This window comes from Octopus bimaculoides, chromosome 23 (assembly GCF_001194135.2).
Source record: "Octopus bimaculoides isolate UCB-OBI-ISO-001 chromosome 23, ASM119413v2, whole genome shotgun sequence".
Classification (NCBI taxonomy): Eukaryota; Metazoa; Mollusca; class Cephalopoda; order Octopoda; family Octopodidae; genus Octopus; species Octopus bimaculoides.
The window spans coordinates 25,623,070-25,637,436 of NC_069003.1; the positions used below are offsets into that span (position 1 = coordinate 25,623,070).

Below are 14,367 nucleotides of genomic sequence, written 5' to 3' on the forward strand. Positions count from 1 at the left end.
CTCTCTCTCTCTCTCTCTCTCGGTCACCGACCATCGCTTTCTTTCTTTCTTTCTTTGTCTAAAGGTCAGTGGTGCTTTCCATCCCTCTCTCAGAACAGCTTGAGTCAGTGGTGATGCCAAGCAGGCAAGCAATTTCACGGAAAAGGCTGAAGGCCGATTAGATGCAAATAAAACCCATGTGCTTGGCATTTCCTCACATCAAATCGAAAGATAGCCATTCACGTTATTTTCAATTACTCATGCATTATCTTTTTGTGCTGAGATTTTGATGATGTGCTTGTATATTTTTAGTAGGGTAGGTGTGAGAAGCTGAATATGGCCAGTTAGTACATAAAACAAATATATTTGGGCCGGACATGGCTGATTTAAATGCTAAAGGGTTAATAAATAGATATCTTACCTATGAGGTACACTTTTGATTCTTCAAGAAAATTAGCAATGGCTTCTGTAATTTTTTCATCATCATCATCATCAGCTGTGACATCAAAAGCCTTCCTGCATGACTTCTTGTCATTTGGTTTCGGACCGAGACGCTTTTTGGCACTGCGCCTTCTTTTCTCAGCTTTTCTATACACTCCATTGAAGTTCTCTTCAAGTTTTTCTAAATCAGGGACACTATCAAACAGGTCATCATTTTTCTTGCTGGTCGTCACAGAATCAATGTCTGGTTTCACTGGCCAAGGCCGGGTGTCTTTCAGAGCCTTTTTGTAGCTGTAAGATTCTACCTGCCGATCACTGTAACTGTCGCCTTTGTGCTCCATGTCAAATCCGTGGAAACCTTGAGACAACATCTGTGATTGTAATACAGAACCCCAAATATTCTTATTTTTCTTTGGTTTGCTACTAGTGTTAGAATCTGTGACATCCTGGCCAAAGGAAAACTGCGTATTGTGTACTTGGAAAGTGTAGTTCTTGTTAATAGAATTGCTGAAACTATACTCCATAGAACTCTGCTGGTCTTTTGAAGCAATACCATACCGTTTCTTTTTCCAGGTAAACTTTTCATCATCGCTGTCATCTGAACTTGATGCAATCTTTGCATCTGATTTGCAGCGATAGGACGTGGGGTTCACTGGCTTTCTGTAATTCTGAGAAATGGTTGATGATGTCTGTAACAGAAAACGAGCAAATCATTCTTAATAAATAACATTGTGCAACAAGATTTTTGTCCTTGGGTAGCAACTGTTATTTCCTATTTGCTTTTACTCCTAGTAAGTATGAAAAATGGCTAATATTTCTTTCAAATGGGAAATATAAAAGAAAAAAAAAAACGTTTTCAAAATAGTCAATATTTTTGTAGTTCAAAAACTGTGATTTATGACATAAAATGTCCTCTAGAATTAGCCAGGGATAATAACAACAAGCTTTAACTACTAAATATTGTTAAACACACCTCTGCAAATACAATGTACATAAGCAATTCACTTTAAATACAACGAACAACTGTCAGTGAGACTGTTTTTAGCAGATCCACAAATAGGGTTCATGGCAGGCAATGGGTTAAACAAGGAACGAAACACTGGATAATTGAGTCTTACCTAACCTTAAAAAGGTGGGATGGTTATAGTTGGAATGCCTTTGATTATAGGTTTGGCTGATCAAACTTGACCAAGGGTTAAACAACAACCTCTCCTTAAGACTGTACAAAAGTTCTTTCATTGATGGCAAGGTCAAAATTGGATCATCAGTTAGTGTGGTCAAATGGTAAGATTAATCCATTGTCCAGTTTAACACCACAGTAGAGTCCACTACAAGAATTCAGGCTAGGTGTCTGGTCTGTGGTAAGTTGCACTACTCCCTGAATCAATTGTGGGGTTTTTTTTTCCTCTCTGAAATACCTCTTCTCCCATCAGTGTCAGACACAAATCTAATGGATGCTGCCTTTCGTCCACTTTCATAAATTACAACAAAAATGTTTTGTAAATTGGCTTACATAAGATGGTCGAGACTTCTAAACACCATACTCCTTTTACTACTCTCTTTCTGACAATATTTTTTCATACAAGTCAGACACAAGACACACGCACAAAAAAGTAACCCGGACAGTTCACAAAGTACAGTATACACCCAGTTTGTCAGTCTACCCTATACAATTATCAATAGCAGGCTGGAATATGTATTATACTTCTAACCTACGTACAGGCACGTTCGAATAATAATAGATCTGTGGATCACACTTAGGCATGTATGGCATGGGTCCGCTTTATCAGCTGATTTGGTAGGGGTTGGATACACAAGAGAACAGAATAACTTACACTACAGTTTGAAAATCACAAAAAGGAAAATTAATCTGCAGGGTTTATCTATCTATCTGTGTGTGTATTACTTGGTATTGTTGATCAACTTGTTGAAACCAATAAAAAAATTACTGATGGTGGGACTCAAATTTCGTGGAACAAAAGTTTTGGTTTTATTGGGTCTTCCAAGTTTCGACTATAACGGTTTATTCAAGTAGACGGATTGAATAAGCCGTTAAAGGGGAAACTCGTAGTCCTGGCCGAATCAACGTGTGTGTGTGTGTATATACATACATACGCAGCCACGTGTATATATTATATATATATATATATATATATATATATAAACTTCTGCAAATGTATATTTGAAAATTTATACCTTCGATAGATAGAACCAAGTTTGACAGGAAAGTGAGACGTTCATGCTTTTTCTAAATAAATAAAAGATTATACAAACGCAAACACACATGCAAGGTATAACAGTACTGTAACTGTAAGGAATGTAAAAATGATGATACACAAGAACAAAAATACATTTAACAGGAATAAAACATTTATTACTCAGATGCAATTAAGCCTGTAAGTTTTGATCAAAGATTAACAATCTGCAAAAAGTTTTAGAAATTATTTTTTTTAATAATAATCATTTTGTTTAAATCAGAAATTGGTAAGTAAGACTGGGGAGTTTACAATTGTTTTTATTTTTTAAACGTATCTACCTAACGAATATTGAAACTACTTTTATTTTCGCTATATATGTATTTGCGTCTGCAGTGGTGTGTGAACATAAATTGTGTAAGTGTTCGTACATTTTCAACCTTAATTAACTGAAACATCATTTAAAAATTTTCTGGAAACGAAACAGTTTAATATTAATTATTCATCGAAGACTGATGAAAATGGAAATGATATTTAAAAAAGAAATAATGAAGTTCGAGGTTGTTTGTTAACAATATATATCGATATAGTTGTAAAATGAAAAGAATTATTGTTTTATATGAATTTTACAGGCATTAATGAATAATAGGAAGACTATAAATAGGATAATTTCTCATTTAAAATAATTTTATAGTTTCATAAACATAGTTTTGGTAGGGATTAATTTCCCCAGTTAAACTACCATTAAGTCTTAACATAATCACGCACCACTTCAATGGGAGGAACTGTTCACGTTAAAAAAACATAGAAAATGTGCAATAATAACGACAACCATAATAATTTGTAAAGACACGGATATAAGAAGACTGTTATAAACCCTGATTACCTGGATATTTGACGAGGCTTCATTATCAGAATCAGAATCTAACAATTCACCGTCTTCCAGTTCCAATGCCGCCATAACAGATTCAGTTTCGCGGCAGAAACAACTTCCGCTGCCGAAACCACGATTTGAAACCGTTTCGTCTGAATCACCTCACCAATTGATTCTCTTCTTAGTTTATGTCATACGCATTTTTGTTAACTTAGCCTCTATGCTAAACCACATTCCTAACGAATTAAGCCTACGAATCCCATTAAAACGTTCGCAAGAAGCCACAAACCACGGGGAAAAGACCTTTGAATGAAATCACCCCAAGGGCTTGACTGATTCTTTTATTTTATCAACAGAAAGTTGAATGAACAACGTTGACTTCGGTGGGATTTGAATTCAAAGCCTAAAGTGCTGTTATTAAATCCCACGAGGCATTTTCTTCGACTACCTAATGATTCGGTTAATCCACCGACTTAGATTTAAACATTAATCTATAACGGAGGTAGGTAGAAGACCACACAATTCTGGAGGAAGAGGGTATTGCTAATTAAATTGTTACTTGTACTTATCTTATGGACCCCGGAAGTATGCAAGGGAGAAAATCGACAGGAATTGAACAGGGGAATATGATGGGCCGTAGTTAAATCCTTCAGGTTCCGACGATCGAATAATTCTCTGCCAAACCATTGCCCTCCTCGGTCCTTCTTAATTGTTGATTCTGATTTAGTGGAGTAGGGTTAGTCGATTACATCGGTCCCAATACTTGACTGGTACTTTATTTTATGGAACCTGGAGGGATGAAAGGCAAAGTTGATCTCGGAAGAAATACTGTAAAGCATTTCTTCCCAACCTATCGCCTTCATCAGTGCTAAAAATAAGAATTTCTTACATTGGTACCAGGTCACACATTAGCATATCTGTGAGTATCCTTGGCTCATAGAATAACTAAATGATGCTTATTTTATTGACTTTTAGGTATGATGCTGGAAATAAGGGAAGTCTAATTAAACTGTAGAGCGATTGAACGAAAATACTACATATTTCAGCTTTTGCCCATTTTCTGCGAATATTTGTTTTAAACCCTAGATTAGAGCTAATTATTTCTAACAGAATTTTGCAACAGGTCGATCAGCCTGATTGACTTACGAAAGTGAATAGAGAGTTACTCAAATGACACTATGTTTGGGAGGTAGAATAATAGCTTAGGGGAACCAAAGGAACATACCTGAAGACATATATATATATATATATATATATATATATATATATATAAATATATATAAAATCTTTAGCCCAAACCAGTTTTAGCTTATCCCCTTTTTCAAGGTGCCATGCAGTAGGACATCCGGGCACCATGTACTTGGGAAGCAAGCTTCTTATCACGCAACCATGACTGCATCGTTTTACATATCTTATTTACAATCCATCCCCAATATTTGAGGACCTAACAGAAGACTCACTGAAGTGCCATGTGATTGAAGAAATTAAGAAAAATCCTGACACAGAAGACATCCAAATTACCATTAAACAGATAAATTTGAGGAACCCCCATCTCTGGAACTGATAGTATACCAGCTGAGTTTATTAAACAGCGTGTATGTAAGAGATTGACAATAGGACTACATTCGATGTCAATATGTGGAATGGTTCATTAGTTCCACTGGATTGGAAGGATACTAGTCTAATGTACAAGGGAAAAAGTGCCTAATTATACTGGGGTAACTTTCATAGTATTTTCTTATTACTGTGGATAGGATGTACATCAGACTTTTATTGAAACCACAGCAGACACACACATGCTCCATAGTTGTCCCAAAGACTTAATATGGATTTAGATTGAGAAGCAGTAATTCAAATATGATCTTTAGTGCCAGTCTGTTGCAAGAGAAGTGTATAGACCAGAGACTTCCTCTTTTACCAATTTTTCTTTTATTTAATGAAAGAGCAGTGGTGATTTAAAACCCAACTGCTAGATAACCAGTCTGACACCATAAACAAACCACCACAGTTCCATGTGATCAGTCTGTCAACTGACCACTCAATGTGAGTTTGTGACGGGGTATGGTTCGCTTAAATGTTCTTGTTACCAATAGGAACCGCTTTTGCCACTCGATAAACTGCAGAGTGTTGAAGGCAGCCGAGCGATGTGCCTCCAATCTTGCCATGGTCATTTCTTAAAAGCACCCAGTATACTCTGTAAAGTGGTTGTTTTCATGATGTATGGAATGTGAAAAAGTTTCAGTTTTTATGAGTGAACCTTTAATAATTATCAAAAACTAATTTTATTCATATAACGAGTATGATTGTTTTCCAAACACTTTTTGGGCTTAACAGGTATACCATGACAATTTTCAGTCTACCCAGATTCCTATACTAAATGAAATATACTATATATCTGTAGAATCACTTCTCTCTAACACCAGATATATTCTTTATATTTATTGTATGGGTAAGATTAATTTCTCAATGAACCATTATTTGACCAAACTACCTAAACACACTCCTTGAATGAGACAGAAACCATGCACGATGATAAAATGGAGCCCAGGCAGTTCTCCAGTGGACCAGCTCCTATCAAACCGTCCAACCCATGCCAGCGTGGAGAATGGATGTTAAATGATGATGAACTCCAGGTTCTTGGACAGACCCTCTCTAAACATTCACCCAATGTCTTGTAACTTCTATGGATGCAGTGCAGTTTCTCTCTCTCTTCCAGTTAGCAATTATTAATGTTGTTCCTTGTAAATAGCCAACATCAAATATCTTTATGTCCAGCAATAAATATTCGTGAGTTGCTTCCGTCATTATTCAAGCAGTCAACAAATATCTTCATTCATTGCTACTTGAACAACCAATTTACCTTATGATAAAAGCTCTTCGACATGGTCGATAGAAATGCACTGAAGAAAATCTTGGGAAAGATGGGTGCCCATCTGAGAGTGAAGATCTGTTTGTCCAATAACACTGGTGCAAAGGCCTGTTTCAACTCAAATAGTGCTTTCACAGCCAATTCAAATTTATAACTTTGTTGAGCAAGGGGACATAACTGCGTCAATTTTGTTCTCCATAGATTTTGCAATTATAAAAGCTCATAAATTTAAAGACTGTAATCTAGGTATCTCTGTCCACTATTGTAAACTTTTTATTCCGAATTGATTCAAACCTAAATGAAAGACCTTTATAACTTTTGTTCCTGATACGCTTTATGCTGATGACTGTGATATTGTGGTTCATTAAGGATATTGGTTTCAAATTTTGGCAGAAGGCCAGCAATTTCGGGGGAGGGGTATGTTGATTACATTGACCTCAGTGTCCAACTGGTGCTTACTTTACTGACCCTGAAAGGATGAAAGCAAAGTTGACCTCAGAACAGATGGATGAAATGTTGCCCGGCATCTTGTCCAGCATGCTAATGACTCCGCCAGTTTACTGCCTGGTAGTTCATTAAAAATATTAAAAACAATTAATGAACTTCTGCCGTGCCAATCTTGCTTTTGAACATAAAATACTAAGTCTGAAGAAAACTAAGGTGATGTTTACAACTGCTCCAGGAAACATGTATGTGTAATCAAATACAGTTATCCCAGACACCAGACAGTGGATTTTGTAGATCTCTTAATCTACGTTCAGTGGAGGCGCAATGGCCCAGTGGTTAGGGCAGCAGACTCGCGGTCATGATTTCCAGACCGGGCGTTGAGTGTTTATTGAGCAAAAACACCCAAAGTTCCACGAGGCTCCGGCAGGGGATGGTGGCGAACCCTGCTGTACACAACTTTCTCTCACTCTTCCTCACTTAATTTATTGACCCTGAAAAGATGAAAGGCAAAGTCAAAAGTCAATCTTGGTGAGATTTGAACTCAGAATGTAAAGATGGATGAAATGCAGCTAAGCATTTTGCCCGGCATGCTAACAATTCTGCCAGCTTGCCGGTTTGACAATAAATAAATGCAAACTCAACACCAGGATAAATACAAAAAAGAAATAGAAAAAAAGTTTTATTGTAACTATTTATAAACACAAGAATAATATTCGTCTTCAAGTTCATAAAGTTCAGTGGCCATGTCATCTCGTAAAGTTAGTAACTTTGTGTCCAGTTCGCTCTGTTTCTGTTTGTATAGTTTTGTGTTCTGACCAATGACATCATTCACCGATGGGAAGTCGTTTAAGATGAGAAACTGCTTGAGATCTGATACGAGCTTCATGAGGGACTCTCCAGCACGAACCTGTCCATATGTGGAATAGAAAGGAAGACAAATGAAACCAGGTGAGCTGATAGCCAAATAATTAGAAGTGTGTGTGTGTGCATCTAATTCTATTTTATCTTTTATCTGTTTCAGTCATTAGACAGTGGCCATGCTGGGGCACCACCATGAAGAGTTTTTGGCCAAACAAAACAAACCTCAATGCCATTAAAAAAAAAAGCCTGGTACTTATTCTATCAGTCTCTTTTGCCAAACTGCTATGTTATATGGATGTAAACAAACTGGCATTGGTTGTCAAGCAGTAGTAGGGGACAAACACTGATACATAGACACCATCAAATACACACACATTTATATATACACATACACATGACAGATTTCTTTCAGTTTATGTCTACAGATCCACTCACAAGACTTTGGTTTGCCTGAGGCTATTGAGATGCAAACTTCTTACCAAACAGTTACAAACGCATGCATGTCTATCTAGGAATACATCATCAAATATAAGTACAGGTATGTATGCAACATCAGCTGAATGGTTAAGAACTTCTCTTCACAATCACAAAGTCCTTGGTTCAACTGCAGTGTATGGCACCTTGGGCAAGGGTCATTTATAATGTCCACAGGCTGACCCAAGCTTTGTCTATGAAATTGGATAGATAGAAACTGTGTAGAATCTCACTGGTTGGATTATACCTGTAGTACACTCTCATCACCTTAATGAAATTCTCAATCTGAATTCTGATTCAGGTTGTGGATTTCATAAAGGGTACATGTGTCACTTAAATGATAATTTAATGACAGATAAAACAATTGATCAAACATTTGATATGTGTTGTCTAAATTGACAGTGATCTTATTGTCTTTACATTATTAAATATTGGAGTTGTTTAGCCCAAGGACAGCTTGGACCAAGTTTATCTCTCATTTAGACCAGTGGTCCTCAACTGGGATCATATGGACTTTGGGGGTTCACATAAGATTTTGTTGTTAAAATTTATGTGAGCTGAAATCCGTTATACTTCTACCATGCACAAAATATTTTGACATTTTTTAAATACAATCCTTAATATTTAATTATAAAGATATAGTAGGGTTATTTTAAACATTGAATGGCTATGAGGGTCCATCTGAGTAAAATAGGAATCAAAGGGGTCCATAGGAAAAATGGTGTATCTAAGATTGACTTGAGAGAGAGAGAAAGAAAGAGAGAAGCAATGCCTCTTCACTACGACTTACAATATTTGAAGCACGGACTTGCATCTCATATTGATCTTGTTCTGCTTGAGTCATCCTTGAGATTTGTGTATCGTCTTCCACCTGAGACACAAAAAAAAAAAACCCCATTAATTACAAGACGTAAAGAAATATTTTTCATTTTCCTATCACTGTCATTGAAAGACAATTAACCAAAGTCATCTGTTCTTTATCTGAAAATGCAGACCTATGGATCAAGAACAATCCAGCCATGAACAACCTGTCTTTTGGTTGTCATGTTGTTAATCAGGTCTTATGTAGAACTATGCTATCCAGCCTGTCTACTTTTAACCCTATGGTATTTAACCCAGCCATATCAGGCTAAAATATTCCACCTGTTTTATGTTAAAAATTGCCAGCAATTTTTTATTTAATTTCGTTTGTAAAATAATCTTTTGTTTTTAATAATACTTCTCTATTAAGACCACAATTTACTTCAGTCAACAGGGCAAATATATATTCGAGGTTCAGTCTCACTGCATGGCACCTTGGGTCAGGTGTCATCTACATATATATATATATATATATAAATATTCAATATATATATTTATCAAAAGATAAACAATCACATCTCCAAAATCTCAATAATCTGAATGCTAAAGGGTTAAAGGCTGTATATAGAGTGATTTGAAGGAGATTTGGCAGCTATTCCTATCATGTCAAGTAACTTTAGATACCCTGCGACTTTGATACTCTATAGGTTGGGGGTAACCAAAAGGTTGTGACCTTCATACCTTTCTATAAAGCATGAATACAGAATTGAAAGTTGGTCAGTCAGAATTTAGGCCAAGTGCTCACACTCTGTCACAGAAAAGGTATTGTATAAGAATGGTATGCATCTGTTGTTTCTGACAATGTGATAAAAAAAAAAAATGGGAGAGAGTATTTTATCAGAACTGCTTTAAGCTGTTATGAGTAGTCCTTGCACTTATGAAGGGGTTTCTCTCACCCAGGTTTCCCTGCTTCAGAGGAAAAGCAAAGCCACTATGTCTGAGAGAGATAACAAGGTACAGGGGTTAGCAATGTTAAGCCATGTTGCTGGCTTCATTGCTTACGGCCCAACCATGAAACAGGCGATACTTTATTTTCAGAGTTGATGAAAAATACTGATGCTATCATCATCATTGGCAACACTAACTTGTATCCAGGTTGTTAATTTGTAGTGAGTGATTGTGCCTCTTCATCTTGATGGGTGTGGAGGATGCTGGTGTCTGAGGTGGCTGTTCAGGCTAAGGGCAGTATAGAAGAGCCAAGGGAATCTATCACAGGGTAGGGGTTGACAGGGGACAAAGAAATGTGAGTCACTCTTTGTGTCTTTGATGTCTGTTATTTTCCATTTGGTCCATTCCCTTAACTATGGCATGCTGCCAATTTGGGGGATGTTATAGAGAACAGATTAATTACAAGTTTTTTATTTAATTAAAAACAATAAAATTATTTCATTTAATCATTTAACATTTTTTCCATACATTGAAAATAAAAACTGATTCTACATTCTTTTTGTTTTTCACTTATTGGGCTATGGCCATGCTGGGGTGTTATTGATCTCTGTTTGTTGAAGTGTTAAGTTACGATAAGTAAAGGGGAACATGACATAAACACACAAAGGTTTGGTGGTTATAATGAGAGAAATAGAACTCAATATGCAAAATAGAGCACATAAAGAAATAAACACACACACACACACACCTCATTGGTGCTGGTATGACATAAAAAGCACCCAGTCCACTCTGTAAAGTGGTCGGCATTAGGAAGGGCATCTACCCATAAAAACCATGTGGAGCTTGATGCAGTCCCCTGGCTTGCCAGCTCCTGTCAAACTGTCCAACCCACACCAGCATGGAAGACAGATGTTAAATAATGATGATAATGATGATTGCATGTTTTCCACACAATTTCTGTCTATCAAATTCAACTCACACGTTATTGGTTAGCCCAATAATTCAATAGTCTATATGCACACACAGACAGACATACACATATGTTCAAAACATTTAAGGTGTAAAATGTAGTCATTAATTTCAGCAAATTAAGTCATCAATAAAAATTAACATGCTTTGTTAGTCACCAGTTAGTAGGTAGCTGAACCAATGATGACAGTGGACAGTGGAGTTAGTTAGGTAGTGGACAGAGGAGTCAGTTTTATCTAACCAATAGACTTTGTGGCTTGTGTTGACCATTACACTGTAACACGATTTCTGTCTTTGGGTAGCAACTGTTATTTCCTATTTGCTTACCCCTAGAAAGTATGAAAAATGGCTAATATTTCCTTCAAACTTTGCTTTTGTTACTTTTATTCAAATCCCAAAGAATCCCCTTCAACACATGGCTATGATACTTCCCCACTACTCCTGCTCATGATCAGAAATGCATGTCCCACTAAGGAACATACTCAAGTGGTTATGGTCAAGCAATTGACATGCAAATCTGTGGTATTGAACAGAATATTTGGTATAATGATATCTCTGCTTCAGCAATTCAGTGCTGAATTTGTCTGAAATGTAATGGAGAACAGGTCAGTTTTAAGACATTGATGTCCAGGTGACAAAAGCAAAGTTTGAAGGGAATAGTTGCCATTTCTTTTGATTTCCAGGTAGAAGCATATAGGAAATAATACTTACTGACCAACGACAGAAACAAAAAATTTTGTTACACAGTGTTAGCGAAGCAGTAAACAATGCAGTGAGAGTTAGTTGTGTCAGTCCAGTGTTAACTGGTCAGTAAAGCCACCGAAGCAGTGACTGGTGTGAACCCTGAACACACAGTATTGGTCCCATCAATCTTAGACAAGACACTGGGCCAAGACAGTACCAAAAATACTAAACCCCACACTAACCCACCCAGTCCATTGCTTAAAACTACCAGCACCTCCATAACAACCCACCCTGCACCTATGAGAAAGGTAAACCAGGTGATAAGAAAGCCTTAATCTTGTAGCATTTAAACTGGCCATATCCGGCCCAAATATTCTATCTGTTTTGTGTTCAAACCAGCCAGTGATCTGGTCTCTCACACCTACCCTATAATGTTATTCTAAAATTATACAATTACATTATTGAAATGTCAAAGCTACAAAGTTAATGCATGATTAATTCAAAACAGTGTGAATAAATAAGCATTACATGTTACACAGTAAGCTGAATGCTAAAGGGTTAAGCATGCGACTTACAACCCAGACACCCACCTATCTCTGTCCCTCATCATCATTGGTGGTTCTATAACACTAACAGATGGACTAAATAAACAAAAAAAATACCCCCCCCCCTCATACAATAAAAACGAAAGTGAAACAACAACAACAACAACAAAAGCTATGGAGATATTTAATGATAGTTTGCAAAATAATTTCACAAATGAGAATAAAAATAAATAAATACATCCTACTGAGTGGAGGGGTTAATCTTTTTAATTGTAGTTAGGGATATGTCAGTTTAAAGGAAGCACATAGCTTAGTGGTTAAGGTGTTGGACTCATGATTGTAAAATTGTGGTTTCAATTCCTGGACTGGGTGATGCATTGTGTTCTTGAGCAAAACACTTCATTTCATGTTGCTCTCGTCCACTCAGCTGGCAAAAATTAGTAACGCTGCGATGGACTGGTGTCCCAGCTTGGAAGGAATATACATGTCACAGAAACTGGGGCCCTATGCTCCTTGTAGACTAAATAGCCAACTCCCTCCCAACCGGTCTAAAGGAGTTGATACCCTGCAGGGTTATATCCAACTGCAGTAGAGTTTGAGCTCAGTACTTGTTGGTTATAAAACATTGCCACATCACCTACTTAGTAGTGAGTTGCACTATCATAAATTACAAGGTACCTACTTAGAGGAAGGTGGACTGTACCTCCCCATGGTTCTCAATCATACATTTTAGGTGAGGTAACAAGAGAACCACTTTGTTGTCACTTGCTCTGCTAAAAATAGCGACCAAATTTCCTACCAAGAGGACACATAATATAATCTACTCTTAGACTCCTCCTGCCACAAAGAAAGATGGGATGGTTGCGACAAGAGTGTCTTTGACTGAAGGTTTGCTTGTCCATGACTGACTTGGGGTAAAAACCACACCAACCCATAACCCCCTAGATATACTACACTTCACCATGGTACCTATGTATAGCAATGTGTGTTACAGTTCCTCATGATACCTAGGTAGGCTGCAAATCATCATGGTATGTAGTTACAGTTATATTGGTTTCAAATTTTGGCACGAAATCAATCAATTTTGGGGGAAGGGTCAAGTCAGTTATGTTGACCTCGGTGGAATTTGAACTCAGAAAGTAAAGACAGATGAAATGCCACTAAGCATTTTGCCCAGCATGCTTACAATTCTGCCAGCTCGCTACTTTAGTTACAGTTATATTGACAACAACTTCTTGTGGTATCTACTTATGAGTTAGGTGGACTGCACTTTATCATGGTACCTCTTTTCAGACAGACTGAAATCTATTAATGCTGTGCCAGTGGAGCACTAACAGCACCGTCCGAGCGTGATCATTGTCAGAGCTGGCTTCTGTGCCAGTGGCACGTAAATAGCGCCATTTGAGCGTGATCGTTACCAGCGTCGCCTTACTGGCACTTGTGCCGGTGGCACATTAGAAAACATTCGAGCGAGGTTGTTGCCAAACCTGCTGGACTGGCTCCTGTGCAGGTAGCATGTAAAAAACACCATTTTGAGTGTGGCTGTTGCCAGTACCGCCTGACTAGCCCTCGTGCCGGTGGCACGTAAAAGCACCCACTACACTCTCAGAGTGGTTGGCGTTAGGAAGGGCATCCAGCTGTTGAAACTCTGCCAGATCAGATTGGAGTCTGGTGCAGCCATCCAGTTCGCCAGTCCTCAGTCAAATCGTCCAACCCATGCTAGCATGGAAAGCGGACGTTAAACGATGATGATGATTATGTAGGTGGACCTTACAGTGATTAAAGTTAGAAGGGTAGCACATCCCATGGTACTTATTTATAGTCAGAAAAGCAGTTTCTTCTTACAACATCTATTTCACATTAAGATGAATTTGTTCTGTTTTGGGCCCTTAACTCCTCATAAGGTCATAGAGGTGTTATTGTAAAATATGGGTGTGCCATCAGCAATTAAAAACCTGATGGGGCCTATCCCTCTCCAGATCTGACCACAGTAAATTTCTTTTAGAAAGAGAGAAGAATCAACATCTGAACTTGACTGGTACTCTGTTGACCCCAAAAGGATGAAAGGTAAAGCTAACTTCAGTGGGATTTGAACTCAGAGTACAGAGAGCTGGAATGTGGATGAACAAAAGCAAGAATTAAGTGTATTTGGTTATGAGTAGTATACTAGTAATAGTAGTGAGAAGGCCACAAATGATGGCACCTCTCAACAGTTAGATGGTCTTGGCTACAAAGAATGAAATGTCCTTTGGTCACAAACAGCAGTGGTGGTGGTGGTGG

The 14,367-nt window shown here is 37.6% G+C and overlaps 2 protein-coding genes across 6 annotated transcripts in view; both read right to left on the reverse strand.

Moving 5' to 3' along the window:
- Positions 1 to 4,204, reverse strand: part of LOC106877271 (phosphorylated adapter RNA export protein) — a 12,770-nt gene extending 8,566 nt beyond the window's left edge. The window contains exons 1-2 of one of the 2 annotated variants that reach the window (XM_014926134.2): positions 3,502 to 4,204; positions 401 to 1,109 (exon numbers count right to left, since the gene is read on the reverse strand). In XM_014926134.2, the coding sequence (XP_014781620.1) occupies positions 401 to 1,109; positions 3,502 to 3,576 (784 nt within the window). In that variant the 5' untranslated portion in view covers positions 3,577 to 4,204. Of the gene's footprint in view, positions 1 to 400; positions 1,110 to 2,616; positions 2,678 to 3,501 lie in introns of those variants that run through there. The other variant, XM_014926135.2, reaches the window with a different exon arrangement.
- Positions 4,205 to 7,454: 3,250 nt separating this feature from the next.
- LOC106877273 (mediator of RNA polymerase II transcription subunit 22) overlaps positions 7,455 to 14,367 on the reverse strand; it is a 38,108-nt gene continuing 31,195 nt past the window's right edge. For all 4 annotated transcript variants that reach the window (XM_052976108.1, XM_014926139.2, XM_014926137.2 and 1 more), the window contains exons 3-4: positions 8,931 to 9,011; positions 7,455 to 7,712 (exon numbers count right to left, since the gene is read on the reverse strand). In XM_052976108.1, the coding sequence (XP_052832068.1) occupies positions 7,494 to 7,712; positions 8,931 to 9,011 (300 nt within the window). In that variant the 3' untranslated portion in view covers positions 7,455 to 7,493. The remainder of the gene's footprint in view (positions 7,713 to 8,930; positions 9,012 to 14,367) is intronic.